The 13,411-nt window shown below is 37.1% G+C and overlaps 1 protein-coding gene across 3 annotated transcripts in view; it reads left to right on the top strand.

The window, feature by feature from the left end:
* Positions 1–13,084, top strand: part of LOC140145613 (CUB and sushi domain-containing protein 1-like) — a 54,664-nt gene extending 41,580 nt beyond the window's left edge. For 2 of the 3 annotated variants that reach the window (XM_072167324.1, XM_072167309.1), the window contains 6 exons: positions 120–230; positions 2,186–2,305; positions 3,086–3,442; positions 3,931–4,041; positions 7,986–8,315; positions 10,702–13,084. In XM_072167324.1, the coding sequence (XP_072023425.1) occupies positions 120–230; positions 2,186–2,305; positions 3,086–3,442; positions 3,931–4,041; positions 7,986–8,315; positions 10,702–10,703 (1,031 nt within the window). In that variant the 3' untranslated portion in view covers positions 10,704–13,084. The remainder of the gene's footprint in view (positions 1–119; positions 231–2,185; positions 2,306–3,085; positions 3,443–3,930; positions 4,042–7,985; positions 8,316–10,701) is intronic. The other variant, XM_072167317.1, reaches the window with a different exon arrangement.
* The last annotated feature ends 327 nt before the right edge of the window (positions 13,085–13,411 follow it).

The following is a 13,411-nucleotide window of genomic DNA, read 5'->3' as shown; positions in this document are numbered from 1 at the left end:
AACAGTTCAGCATGGAATTTTACAAAATATGTTAGAGATGTGTGTTGATCAGTCTGAACAGGATTGTTAATATTATAATTTATTCCGAAAATGTTTTTAAACTTGTTTATCATTCCCAGATTTGGTAGTGTGTCCTGGAAATCAACTTGAAGTGATTGATGAGTCTATGTTGTGTGATGGCTTCTTTGACTGTCAGGATAGAAGTGATGAAACAATTCTTGATTATTGCTGTAAGCTATTCGTATGCAAGAAATTGCACTACAGGGTGTCCCAAAAAAAAAGAGGCCCCACATTGCGCCCTCTTTTTTTCCTATTTCTGAAAAGTTGATCAAATATATTTTGGTATGTAAAGAAACCTTCAATCGTTAGCTTTAATAAACCAAAACAATTATTTCAATCGGCTCATAACTTTTGAAGATATGTCCTTTTACAGAAATGTATCCGTTTTTCACTCTGTCCACGGAGGAGGTTTGGCTACTTCAAAGATTGGAAAGTGCATATACCATGCATGAATATAAAACATTCCTCGATGATAACTTTATAAAATAACAACTTTATTTAAGGAATGGGCTTTACCGGTGGGCTTATGGGTTATGGATTTTGTTAAGTGTCATTAATTTGGGCGAAATTGATGTGGGATGGGACTTCTTTTGCTATACTTGCAATTACTTATGTTTTTCTCGTTTCTTGCTTTCTTTTTATTGACAACATAAGTCATTTCTCTTTTTGGAATAAAAGGTAGCCTGAAAAGGGCTGTTTAGTTTGTCTTTGGTTCTTTTGAAGTGAGTTTACTGTGCTGCTCTGCCCTCTACCTGGTTGCCTCCGTGACGAATACAAGTTTCAGCCCTAGTTCTCATTGCATTAATTGCGTTGCGTACCATCCTTAAGGCCTTGTGCGCCGGATACTTGCGAATGCAGCAGTAATACGGGGTTGCGAAGATGTTTGAGGCTAGCTGGTGATCCTCGCTTATAGTGAATGCTTTCCCAAGACTAATGCTATTATCTATCCATGTCATTAACCGTGTGTTTCGTTTAAATCTTTGATGTAGCCAAACCTCATCCGTGGACAGAGTGAAAAACGGGTACATTTCTTAAAGAGGGCATATCTTCAAAAATTGTGAGCGGATTGAAAGAATTGTTTTGGTTTATTAAAGCTAACGATTTAGGGTTTCTTTACATACCAAAATATATTTGATCAACGTTTCAGAAATAGGAGAAAAAGAGGGCGCAATGTGGGGCCTCTTTTTTTTGGACACCCTGTATAAATGAGAAAATCCGTTTCCTAGATGGAGAAATTTGATGTGACCGTTTGATACCTCAATCAATTCCATGTAACTTGACTTGTTCAAAATATATCAATTTGCACGAATAAAGGTCTAAGATGTCATAAAATGACGAATGGTACGCCACCCCATTTCCTTCTCCGGTACCATCATTCAGGTGCATACTTCAATTGCCTCCACCCTAATATAAACACAGTCCGAAAACAGCGAAAAAAATCCTATTTTTTAAAGACCTTGTGAGGGTATTGTCAAAAATTAATTAGCAAGTAACATCTATCTCCTCATCAAAATTGAGGGCACATTTTGACCAAAAAATAATTTACACTGCACTGGAGCCCAATGGAATACATTAAAAATTAACAAACACAAGAGTAACTAGATGGCACAGTTGTATTTTACTAAACACGAATATTCATGCCCGTGACCCCACATAACCCCTTCCCCTGCCCACAAACGAAAAGTTGGTGCAACCATAATTATGGAAGCCCTTGTTATAAGCTTTCATTTAATATACATCTCATGCTCATAGCACCTAGAATAAAACGCCAAATTGGGCGCCAAATCCCAAAGTTAGTGACCACCATGTGAGAGTCCTTGTTATAAGCTTTAATTAAACCAATCTGTACCAAATTGATTGGTACCCATCAGCTTCCATTGATTATGCAACAAAGGAATTACCTTATTTTATAGATGAATGTTATAAACGTTTCATAAAATTATAAATCCTGGTCATTTCAAGAGGGTCGAAATTGAGGCTTTGGCTTTTCAATAAACACCAAAGACTGATGGGTACCAACCATTTTGATACAGCTTGTATAAGTATAATCCTCATAGCAACTAAAATAAAAAAGCATCCAATATTTCTCCAATTTAAATTCCGCATCACTAAATAATAATTTCAGCAATCAACGACTGTGCCCCAGACCCGTGCCTTAATGGAGGTACATGCGAAGATGGAGTTAATGAATACCAATGCCGCTGTTCTGCCGGCTACTCTGGTCCAAACTGTGAACAAGTACAAGGTAAATGCAGGAACTATACCATGGAAGGTGGGCATGTTGCCCACGGGGATCGACGAGGGTTGCTGAGGGTTGCGTTAGCGTACTAAAAATAGCTCAAATAGCGCGAGCGTATGCAAAAGGAAGTTTGCGCGTAAGCGCTGAAAAGTTGAGTGCTTCGTGTACTCTAAGATGAGCGATGTCGCCTAGTCTGAACACTCTACCGGCGGCGTCACCTGAAATCAAGCACGCCTAGAAGGCTCAGGCACGGAACCTTACATATTTATAATCATTTTGTGAACAATTCGTGTTTTAGTATTAAACCAATGAAGACGTCAAAATTTAGTTCGGCCGGCCCTATCAATTTCGCTTGAAATAAATAGCGCCCTCAATGTTCTAATTTAGTTAATAAACCTTTCTATAAGACCACACAGCGTTGTAGATTCTAGATGACTTCCGGTATATCCTCAGTATACTCTGTAATACGAAGTATATCCAAGTAACTACGCAACTTGGCGTTGAATGCTTGAGACTATGATGTAAGCATATCACATTTCATATAATGGGAAAGACTAGAATTGGAGTGTTCTTCATATTTTGAAAACAAAATATTGTCAGGACCTTAATACAATAGACGCGGCTGTGTGAAACTTTTGTTTAATTTGGCGAAAATGTGGGGTTTGTGGATGCAGATTTGGCATAGAGTGATGAATGCGATGTTTAGGGATATTTGTTGCTGTTGCTTTACATCACGTAATGATTTTATTTTAGCTTACTTTCAATGCTCGTTTTTCATTGACGCAGTTTGTCCTCCAGAACCTGAGATCATAATACCAAGATATACTAAGGTCAATGTCACGTCCTTTGGCTTCCCTGGTAATTACATGAATAACATGCAGTGCTTCTGGACCGTGCGGTGTCAAGAAGGTGGTAGAATACTAGTGCAGTTTATAGACTTCTATACAGAATATAGCAATGACAACTTATACATCGGAACTGCACAGAATGGAAGACTATTGAGCTACACTGGCCATAATTCTCTGCCTGATTTGGATGTTTTGTCACCAGCTGATGGAAGCGCCCTCCATTTTGAATTCATCACAGATGGAACTGTAACATCCTATGGCTTTCATATTTGTTTTACCAATATAAATGCAGAAGGTAAGGATTGTTTATAAAGAACATTAATAATATCCTACCATGGCTCAGCCTGCATAGACATTGTACCATATCAATTTGTAAGCGCTCATAGTTCATAAGTCATAGTTCATTGAATTTACAACTGTAAAAAAATAGTAAATTTTTGCACAAGATTTGCATTAAAGAGAATTGGTCATTGCTCATTAAAATGAAGCTAGAATATGGACAATATAAGAGTGCTCTTTCATTTAATGATATAAAATTTGAAAAATATTGTAAACTTGAGGTTTTGACTTTTAAAACCTACATTTTGGTTAAAAATTGTGCTGGGATAGATCGTTTTCCACAAATTTACCACATTCGGCTTGCTATAAACATTGACTTCCGACTGACGGACAGAGCATGGAATTCTGTGTTAGAGATGTGTGCTGATCAGTCTGAAACAGGATTGTTAATATTAGAATTTATTCCGCAAATGTGTTTTTTTTTAACTTGTATGTCATTCTCAGACTTGGTAGTGTGTCCTGGAAATCAACTTGAAGTGCTTGATGAGTCAATGTTGTGTGATGGCTTCTATGACTGTCAGGATGGAAGTGATGAGACCATATTTGATAATTGCTGTAAGCTATAAGTATGTAAGAAAATTCACTATAAATGAGAAAATCCGTTTCTTAGATGGAGAAATTTGATGTGACCGTTTGATACCCCAATTAATTCCATGTAACTTGACTTGACAAAATATATCAATGTGCACAAAAGGTAAGCTGTCATAAAATGACAAATGGTACGCCACCCCATCTCCATCTCCGGTACCATCTTTCAGGTGCATACTTCAACTGCTTCCATTCCAATATAAACACAGTTCCAAAACAGCGAAAAATTCTTTTAAAAACCCTGAGATGGTATTGTCAAAAAATTAATTAGCAAGCTACATGTATCTCCTCATCTAAATTGAAGACACATAATGACCCCCAAAATTACACTGGGGCATGCACTGACGTCACGCCCTTGAGGAATCCCAATGGAATACATTGACGAACACAACAGTAACTAGATGACACTATGCCCGTGACACCACATAACCCCCTTCTCCTGCCCACAAACGAAAACTTGGTGACAACCATGTGGAAGCCCTTGTAATAAGCTTTCATTTGATATAAAGTCTGCACAAAAAGTAACTCAGCTGTTATAAATACGCCTATAGATTCAGAACTATTAATTGTTTTCACAATATTTCAACATAGAGAGAAGCATGATTTATTTACGCGCATTTTGATACCCCATTCGTCAAATGTCGTTCAATATTAACAACACAGTAGTGCTTTTACAGAAAAATACCCGAGTTTAAAAGTTACAGTTTACAGCGATCAATGGTTATAATGATGCCAGCACTGTAAACACGTAAAGCCCGCCATTATCTTCGCGTTTACTTCAAATCAATACAAATAACTGCAACTTTTAAATTGGGGCATTTTTCTTTCAAAGCACTGCTGTATTGTCAATATTGAACGAAATTGGACACATGGGGTATCAAAATGCGCGTAAATAAATCATCCTTCTTTTTATAATAGATAAATATTTCCTCCTATTTAATATTTAGATCCATAAGGTTGAGTTCTTGAAGACGATCCCTAAAATAAATCTTGATGCCCTCCGTTGGATAAGTTCCAAATTATTAATGTGATTTTTACGATATACAAACCAAACTGGTGAACAAAAATCTATGACCGGTAAAACAAGAGAACGATAAAGTGTGAGCAGGATGTTTGGATTTTGTTTACCAACAACTGTTTTGAGGAAGCCTATAAGTCTATTGCACTTTTTGTAACATTTAACACATGCTCATTCGAAGAGGTCAGCAGATACCTGAACCACAAGGAGACGTAAACTAGAAGTTTCTGGTGATGGTTTGTTGTTCCACGGCAAATACACATAACTTGAAATTTCAGAGGGTGTAACTGAACAGCATTGTTATATGACCCCGGTATGTGACCAGCAATTTAGTGCATTCAAATAATTTTGGAGAATGACATTGTCGGAATCATTGTTAATAAAACTATCATCAGCATACTGATTAACTTTGGAATTTACATGCAGATGAAGATCATTGGTGTAAATGTTAAAAAGAAGTGACCCCAAGACTGATCCCTGGGACACACCAGATAACACCGGAACAAAATCAGACATATGGCCACGAAAAACAATTCTTTGCTTGCGGTTTAAAATAAAAGAAGAGAACCAGTTCAAAAGTGGACCTCTAAAACCATAAGTGCGGTAGAGATTTTCTGAAAAGAAATGCATGAGAGAAGGAATCAAAAACACGACTTTATGCAACAGGAATTCAAGCCTCACTCAGGGCAGTGGTGCACGATTTACCCGGAGAGAATCCATGCTGGTCTGAATACAAAAGGTCGTTATTTAAAAGGTGACTGCGAATATGGCCAGAAACAATGCTCTCCAACATTTTTACAACAACGGACGTGAGGGCAATCGGGCGATAGTTTTTAGCTCACATGCACCTATCACCCGCTACGGCGGAGCCCCTTATTTGGCTTGATTTTCAATAAAGCTTCTAATTTCGGTCTTGCTAGATTTACTTCACAACTGTTTTACTTAAAAGTATGCCCAGCTTAGAAGAATTAAAAACACAACTTGCTTGGTTTTGATTTTATTATTGTTTACTAATATGCACGGGATGAAATCTTGTGCGTCTAGGCCCGTTATCCTTTGTTTAAAATATAAAATTACTGGAATCGATCGCGGAGTATGATCCAGGTGAAGAGCGACATGATTTGATGCGGCATTGTTCCAAAAAAGCTGCTTTGTCGATCAAGGAACCAGGAATTACATGATACACATGGTTTCTTATTAAAAAAAACCCAGTTTCTTATCCCTGGAAAATCTAGCACGGTAGTTGCAATTGACATCGTTTGTTGTGTTATTAAAAAAATTTACCTTTAAACAAATCCTTAAAATCCTTAGGCTTGTCATCTTTGTTTGAAATACAAAATTATTGGGTCGCATGTTAAACAAGTACCTGATATCCGCGGCAACTTAATAATTAATAACTAGGCATGCAATATTGTCAGGTATTACAACCGACAGTATTGTTATATCATAATGTCCACTTGGAAAACAATCCTTAAGAATTAAATATGCAAACTTATATATTCTAAATAAAATAATTCTGCCCTAACAACCCCCACAACATGATCTCTTAACAATAGTAACCGAAATGGTAACCTGATCTTTATTCTTTTTTATTTTAAACCAACCGGTTTCATCCCAATGCAGTACGATTTTACACCTCTCTCGCTGCAATAAATATGCTTTACATTTCTTAATCTTTCTTTGCTTACTATGCTAATGTTACATTATTGTTTTAAAGGAAACAAAATGTATACGGAGAGAAAAATTTACAAAATATGGAGTCATTGGGTGAGAGAGGGAACGTTTGGATTTAAATTGGAGGGGGTGGGGGCATTAGGTGAGAATATGACTTTTTTAAATGGGGTCTTTGTGCGCTATATAAATCCACAATTTAATTTAAAGAAGCCTCGAAAATTGAATTTCTAGTTCTAAATTAACAAAATTAGTGATAGACGAGGCTCGTTGCTGTTGAGATGGAAATATAGGCCTATGGGTCTAGGTCTTTGAGTGACACATCTAAAGGATCTAAAGGAAAAATATGGGGTATTTGGGTGACTGAGCATGTGCTGGTAATGGGGACTTTGGGTGACAGCGATGGTGACAAAGGGGGTCTTAACAGCCCTACATACGCGCCACCTCCAAAGTGGGAGTACATCCCCCGGATTTCAGCACATCACATCAAAGCTCCCATTGGGCGCCCCATTCCTTAACAAAAAATTATATACAGGCACAACATAATCGATATGAGTATTATCCTCAGTCATAGCACCTAAAATAAAGAAGCGCCTAATTGGGCGTCAAATCCGAAAATTGGTGACCACCATGTGGAAGCTCTTGTTTTAAGCTTTAATTGGTATCATCCTCATAGCACCTAAAATAAAAAAGAACACTAAACAGAGGAGGAGGAGGAGGAGGAGGAGAAGATGACGACGACGACGACTAACACAACAAATACAATATCTATGCCCAGATAATTTGAGCACGCTTAAGGGGGTACTACACCCCCTTGATAAATTTGTGACTATTTTTGCATTTTTCTCAAAAACTAATAAAACACGGGTAACAAAAGTTATGTATATTATAGGGGCAAGGAATCCAGTTAATACACTGGAATTTCAGTGACTCAAGACAAGTAGTTATTGATTTATTGATCAAATATTGGTTTTCCCTCATTTTTGATTGCAACTCCACAACTGTTGCCTGTGCTGAAATAAAATTCCCAGTGCAGTAATTGTAGTCCTTGCCCCTATAATATACATATCTTAATTGTCACCAATGCGCTATAAATTTTTGAGAAAAATGCAAAAATAGGCACAAAATTGGCCAGGGGTGTAGTACTACCTTAAATTTGTGTAGATATCTCCTGATAATCCTTATGATGACAAGTTGTCTCATTTTCTCCCTTAATTTAAAGCTATCGCGAACAATACTGAAATACGTCTTGTTGGTGGGTCTAACAACAACGAGGGCCGGGTTGAAGTTTTTCATGATAACGTCTGGGGAACAGTCTGCGATGACTTCTGGTTTGTGATTAATGCAAGAGTAGTGTGCCGCCAACTAGGACTTCCCTATGGTGCTGTACGAGCACTTCACACTGCTACCTTTGGACAGGGTTCTGGACCGATATGGCTGGATAATGTTAGATGTACAGGATCAGAAAGTAGTCTGGATTTATGCAATCATAACGGATGGGGAATCCACAATTGTGAACATAGTGACGACGCCGGTGTTCGTTGCGTTGATTGTAAGTAATTATTTCAAAATATGTGACGTGGTATATCAAAAAGAGACACTTTTGGGCAGGTTATCAATTTTGAGTGTTTTATATAATTATCTTAAATATAGAGATATTTTACTCCACAACGCCGTTTCCCCAATGAAATCGAACATGATTCTTGCTGTGCTGCACTCAAAGTTTTGTTGCAATTTGTTATTTTGGGAAAACTAATGATCCAGTTTTGGAAAGAGGTGGAACCAGAGTTCTCTTGTGCAAACACATAAAGCAGTACCAGCTAACGCGACTAGACTTCGAATCCGGGATCTCAGATAATCTGAATGAAGTAAAGAAAGACCTCTTTGTTAAAACTCGACTACTCTTTATCGTCATTTAAAGGGCAGGTCTATTGCAAAAACAAGTTTATCTCTATTCGAAGAGAATAATTATTACATTACAAGTTGACACTTTTTTATGCGTATTTCTCCTGGAAAAAAGAGAAATTGTGTGGGTAAAGTTCGGGCTCGTACGTGTTCTTCCCCCGTTTGAAGCGAAATTTATTTTCAAGGCAGCGGTAAATGAAGCGGACACTATATCATGCTCTCATTTACTTGTGTGATCACTTTGACAAGTTTGACATTAGCAACAATAAGTTGTACAATTATTTACCATAACAATGCTGCATAACAACATGCAAACTATTGTTCTCATTTGGGAAACAAAGCGTCACACAACTGAAACTATGATAACTATAGCATTGCAATATCGCACAGGGAAATCAGATACATGAGTTTGTGGACTTAACACTGTTTATATGCTAGTTTCAGATTGATCACGCTGAAATTCTAAGCTAAAATTATTTTTTTATTTTTTAGCACAAATATTTCTCATGATATTGATATACATATGAATTATAATATCACAATTTACTAATATATAAAAAAGAAGCGGCTGATTTTATCCATATGTTTAAAAACCATTAAATTTGTAATACTTAATTCAGAGTTTTTTCTGTGAACAATAACAGTATACGTTCTGTGCATTGAAAATGTTTATAGTCCTTTCTCGCAAAGCAGGCACAGTCATTTCATGACGTCAACTTTTTTCTAGGTCAAATCTGTCTCGTTCGAAGGAACTCACCGCTTAAGTTGGTTTTTGCGGAATATCAATTTTAAACGTCTAATTTTCTCAAAAAAGAGTCATTTTCATTGTCCTCATAATATTAGCTTGCCAATGATATGATGTTGTCCGAGCAATATATATGACCTTTAATGATATGAAAATTCTTTTCAAAATCAAACAGCCATGACTGGGTTTCCACGAAGGATTTTGTATTAGGGGCCGTTGGCATTGACGGTGAATCTCAGGGAGTACTCATCTCTTTACAAAAAGCAAATACATAAAGCAGTACCAGCTATCGCGACTAGGCTTCGAATCCTGGACGTCAGATTATATGAACGAAGTAAAGAAAGACCACTTCGTTAAAACTCGACTACTCTGTATCGCCACTAAATGATATGTAAATTCTTTTCAAAATCAAACAAATCTCGGGTAATACTCATCTCTATACTGACAATTTCAAAGGAAGTTTGTATTGGCATAATCGTGGAATCTATATTTATTTCTGAAATAATATGTTTCGTTTTTGTTTATTTGTTTGTAATCAAAAAGGCATCTTTTATTCCTTAGAATATTTTTGAATAATACACAGGACTACGCGTACGTCAAACACCTCATTCTATAGAGCTAATATTGAAAACGGAGATCACTAAAAAGGATTTAAAATGGGAACCCCAACGCTGCCACCCCCATTATATAGCAAATATCTTGGGTTCCCTGTTTTCGGGAAACCCGTTATCAGTTTTGCAGGAACTTCACATGAAGTCCTAGGAAGAAAGAAACTGAAGCATCAAATACAATGGCTTACCGCTGACATTCTGAAACTCTCCGATGAAATAAGAGAGACAAAACAAAGACTGATCAGTGACAAATCCAAAAGAAGCCGATACAATTACAAAGAGTGAAATAAAGAAGAAGTTAAAACATTGCAAAGAACTGTGGATCCAAAACTTGTTCAAAGTGGCAGATGAATACCACCAAGCTGTATAAACTGGACAGGTCATCAAGATGCTGACAAAAAGGCAAACCATCGGAATGGATAATACCAAGGATTAAGATGGAAAAGTGATCACAGATGAGGAGAAGATAAAAGATAGATGGGAAGAGTTGAAAAAAAAATTATTTGGTTATGAAAGTTATGTAATGCAACAGTTTATATTTAGGGGCTATACACACTAACTTTTGCATGCTTTAAGTGCTCTCATTGGCTCAGCGACTCGCATTGTTATATAATCCAAGTTCGAAATATTTTACAACGCTTAGTTTGAACATGTTTGATGTTTTTTTTCTGTTTCAGAACCCGGGCTTAGACCTTCTGTTTCAGTGCAAAGGTGACGGAAGAGAACGAAACGGGCATATCAAATGAGTGTGATTTTGCTGTATGAGGGGAGTAATAAAGCTATTTTAAAGTTAACATTATATATTAGAATAATCCAAAATGTATAAGCTTATTTTTCCAGAATTTAGGATTATTAGACTAAGAAAACAAGCGGTTATATGTATTCACATCGTCGTAATATCCTCATACTGCGGAATATTTGATCACCCCGTAGCAGCACGTTACAATCTCTTAAGGGGGTATTACACCTTGCCCAATTTTGTGCCTATTTTTGCATTTTTCTTAAAAATTGTAGCGCATTGGTGATAAGTAAGATATGTATATTATAGGGGCAAGGACTACAACTACTGCACTGGAAATGTTCTTTCAGCAAAGACAACAGTTGTGAAGTTACAGTCAAAAATGAGGGAAAACCAATCTTTGATCAATAAATCAAGAATTACTTGCTTTGAGTTGCTGACTTTTCAGTGCAGTAGTTGTAGTCTTTGCCCCTATAATATACATATCTTACCTGTCACCAATGCGCTATAATTTTTTTGAGAAAAATGCAAAAATAGGCACAAAATTGCCCAGGGGTGTAGTACCCCCTTAAACTATGCGTCTTATTTTACCTGAAATAACTCAACCACATTTACCTACCCATTCATTAATCAAACATTTCTTTTATACAAGTCCAATTGAAATTCTTACTCTATGTGACGTTTCAAGAGCTAAGGTCTACTCTTTTCATCAGACATATGATGCATTGACCTGCTTAGGTTGTTGCTAGTTGACACTAACTTCCTGTTGGTATTGATTGAAGTACCACACTCATCTCCAGAGAGTGGCAACTAGCAACAACTCGAGCAGGTCAGTGCATCATCTGGCTGATGAAAAGAGCAGACCTTAGCTCTTGAAACGTCCCATACAGTAAATGTTACAACTGGACTTGTATAAAAGAAATGTTTGGTGAAATGGGATACACTGTACTACAGACCTGATGAACTTAATCAAGAATACTACCCAACTATTTGTTTCAGGTCATCTGATGTAACTGTTTCCTTACTAGTTTTATAATACACCGGCTGTATGACTGCCAAAACTGTTCGGATAGATACACAATTCCTTTGAACCTAAAATTGTCAAACATAATAATTATGGGTAATAAGCTTGGGTCCCGGCGAAACATATTCCACAAACAGATACAAGTCTACGCAAACCTTAAGATCGATGGGTCAAGCTAACACGATATGTGTGGAAACATCAGTAGGTAAGGTGGACCAGATAATATGGTCCCTCTAAATTCTAACGAATAATTGGTTAGAATTTGAAGGGACCAGATTATGTGGTTAGAGTTTACGACCTAGCATAGATACACACAGTATTTGCACAGTATTTTTTTTTGGGGGGGGGGGACCTGAGAGCACATCAGACACAACAAATTGCATTCTAAATAAGAACATCCTTCTGATCAAATAAGTTTGATTTTTTAAATTCGCGATTTTCAGTTTTTGACGATTAACAGCCTCGAGTTACACTCCTTTGGCAAACAGTAACACGCGCGCACGGTTTAACTGAAAAGCATGATTGCTTTTGATTTATTCCATTAAACAATCCCTCATTTCAAATATTGAGTTTTAGTTTTGGTTTTGGTTACGTAGTTTCCTATTATCCTACCTAAGCTCTTGACTGACATGATTATCGATATAATATGTGTTTCTACCCTTTGTTAGAAACTTAAATTTTGTAGCAAGGAGATTTCATTTTAGTTTGTTATATAATTGTGTGAAGAAGATAACCAGTTGGTTTGAAGTATACAAAAGAAATGTTTAAAAGAGAAAGAGAAACAGATGGGAGAGAGCATTGGAAGTGGAAAGGGAATGATGTAGAGAGGAGACCTCGAGAGTGGAGTAGAATAGTGGATAGGAGTTACCGAATGTAGGGGGAGGCGAGGGAAGAGGGTGGGGGAAAAGTCTAGGTAAGAGGTATTGGTTGTGCTTTCAGGGGACAATAAACAAATCCATAATCATATAAACTCCATCATCATGCATCGTTTATGTTTCATACAAACAAACAAATGACCCCCTGAATATATGGGCATGATTTCTAGGCCTCTGGCCGTAGAGCTCGGGGTGTAATTATACGGTGACATGAAAGTAAGCCACCTACGATAGGTTTCGGTAAAAACGTCTCTGCAGTACGGCTCATTTAGATTATAAACTAACGCGGTGATATCCGATAATAATTATGCTTAGCACAATATGCTATTATAATACTTATGGTTATACTGTGTCCTCCCAGCACAAAAGTGTTATGATTGCAGACCAGATCTGCTCCACTTTTTAATCCCCGATTTTGGTTTCTGAACAAAGAGAAACCAAAACGTATGATTTGAAATGAGGGAATATCAAGGGTTTTATCCCACTTCTCACAGCTGATGGTTAGTTGGTTTAGTGGTTTAAAACCTTATGCTTCACACTAACGAGGCCTCGGGTTTGGTTCCCAGCTTTGCGTATTTTTTTTTTTCAAAACTGGGAGAGTACTGCAATTACTGAACTGCTAATTTATTTGGTCCTTTTCTGGTGGCTATGTCTCTTACAGACACCATCCCTCTGGAATCCAAGCCAATGTTCTCTTTACACAAATCTTGTTAGCCTGACAAGATTGATCTCAAAGTTTGCGCAGACTT

The sequence above is a fragment of the Amphiura filiformis genome, chromosome 2 (genome assembly GCF_039555335.1).
Source record: "Amphiura filiformis chromosome 2, Afil_fr2py, whole genome shotgun sequence".
NCBI classification, from domain to species: domain Eukaryota; kingdom Metazoa; phylum Echinodermata; class Ophiuroidea; order Amphilepidida; family Amphiuridae; genus Amphiura; species Amphiura filiformis.
The sequence above is the reverse complement of the archived record's forward strand: the minus strand, read 5'-3'. Positions and strand labels throughout refer to the sequence as shown.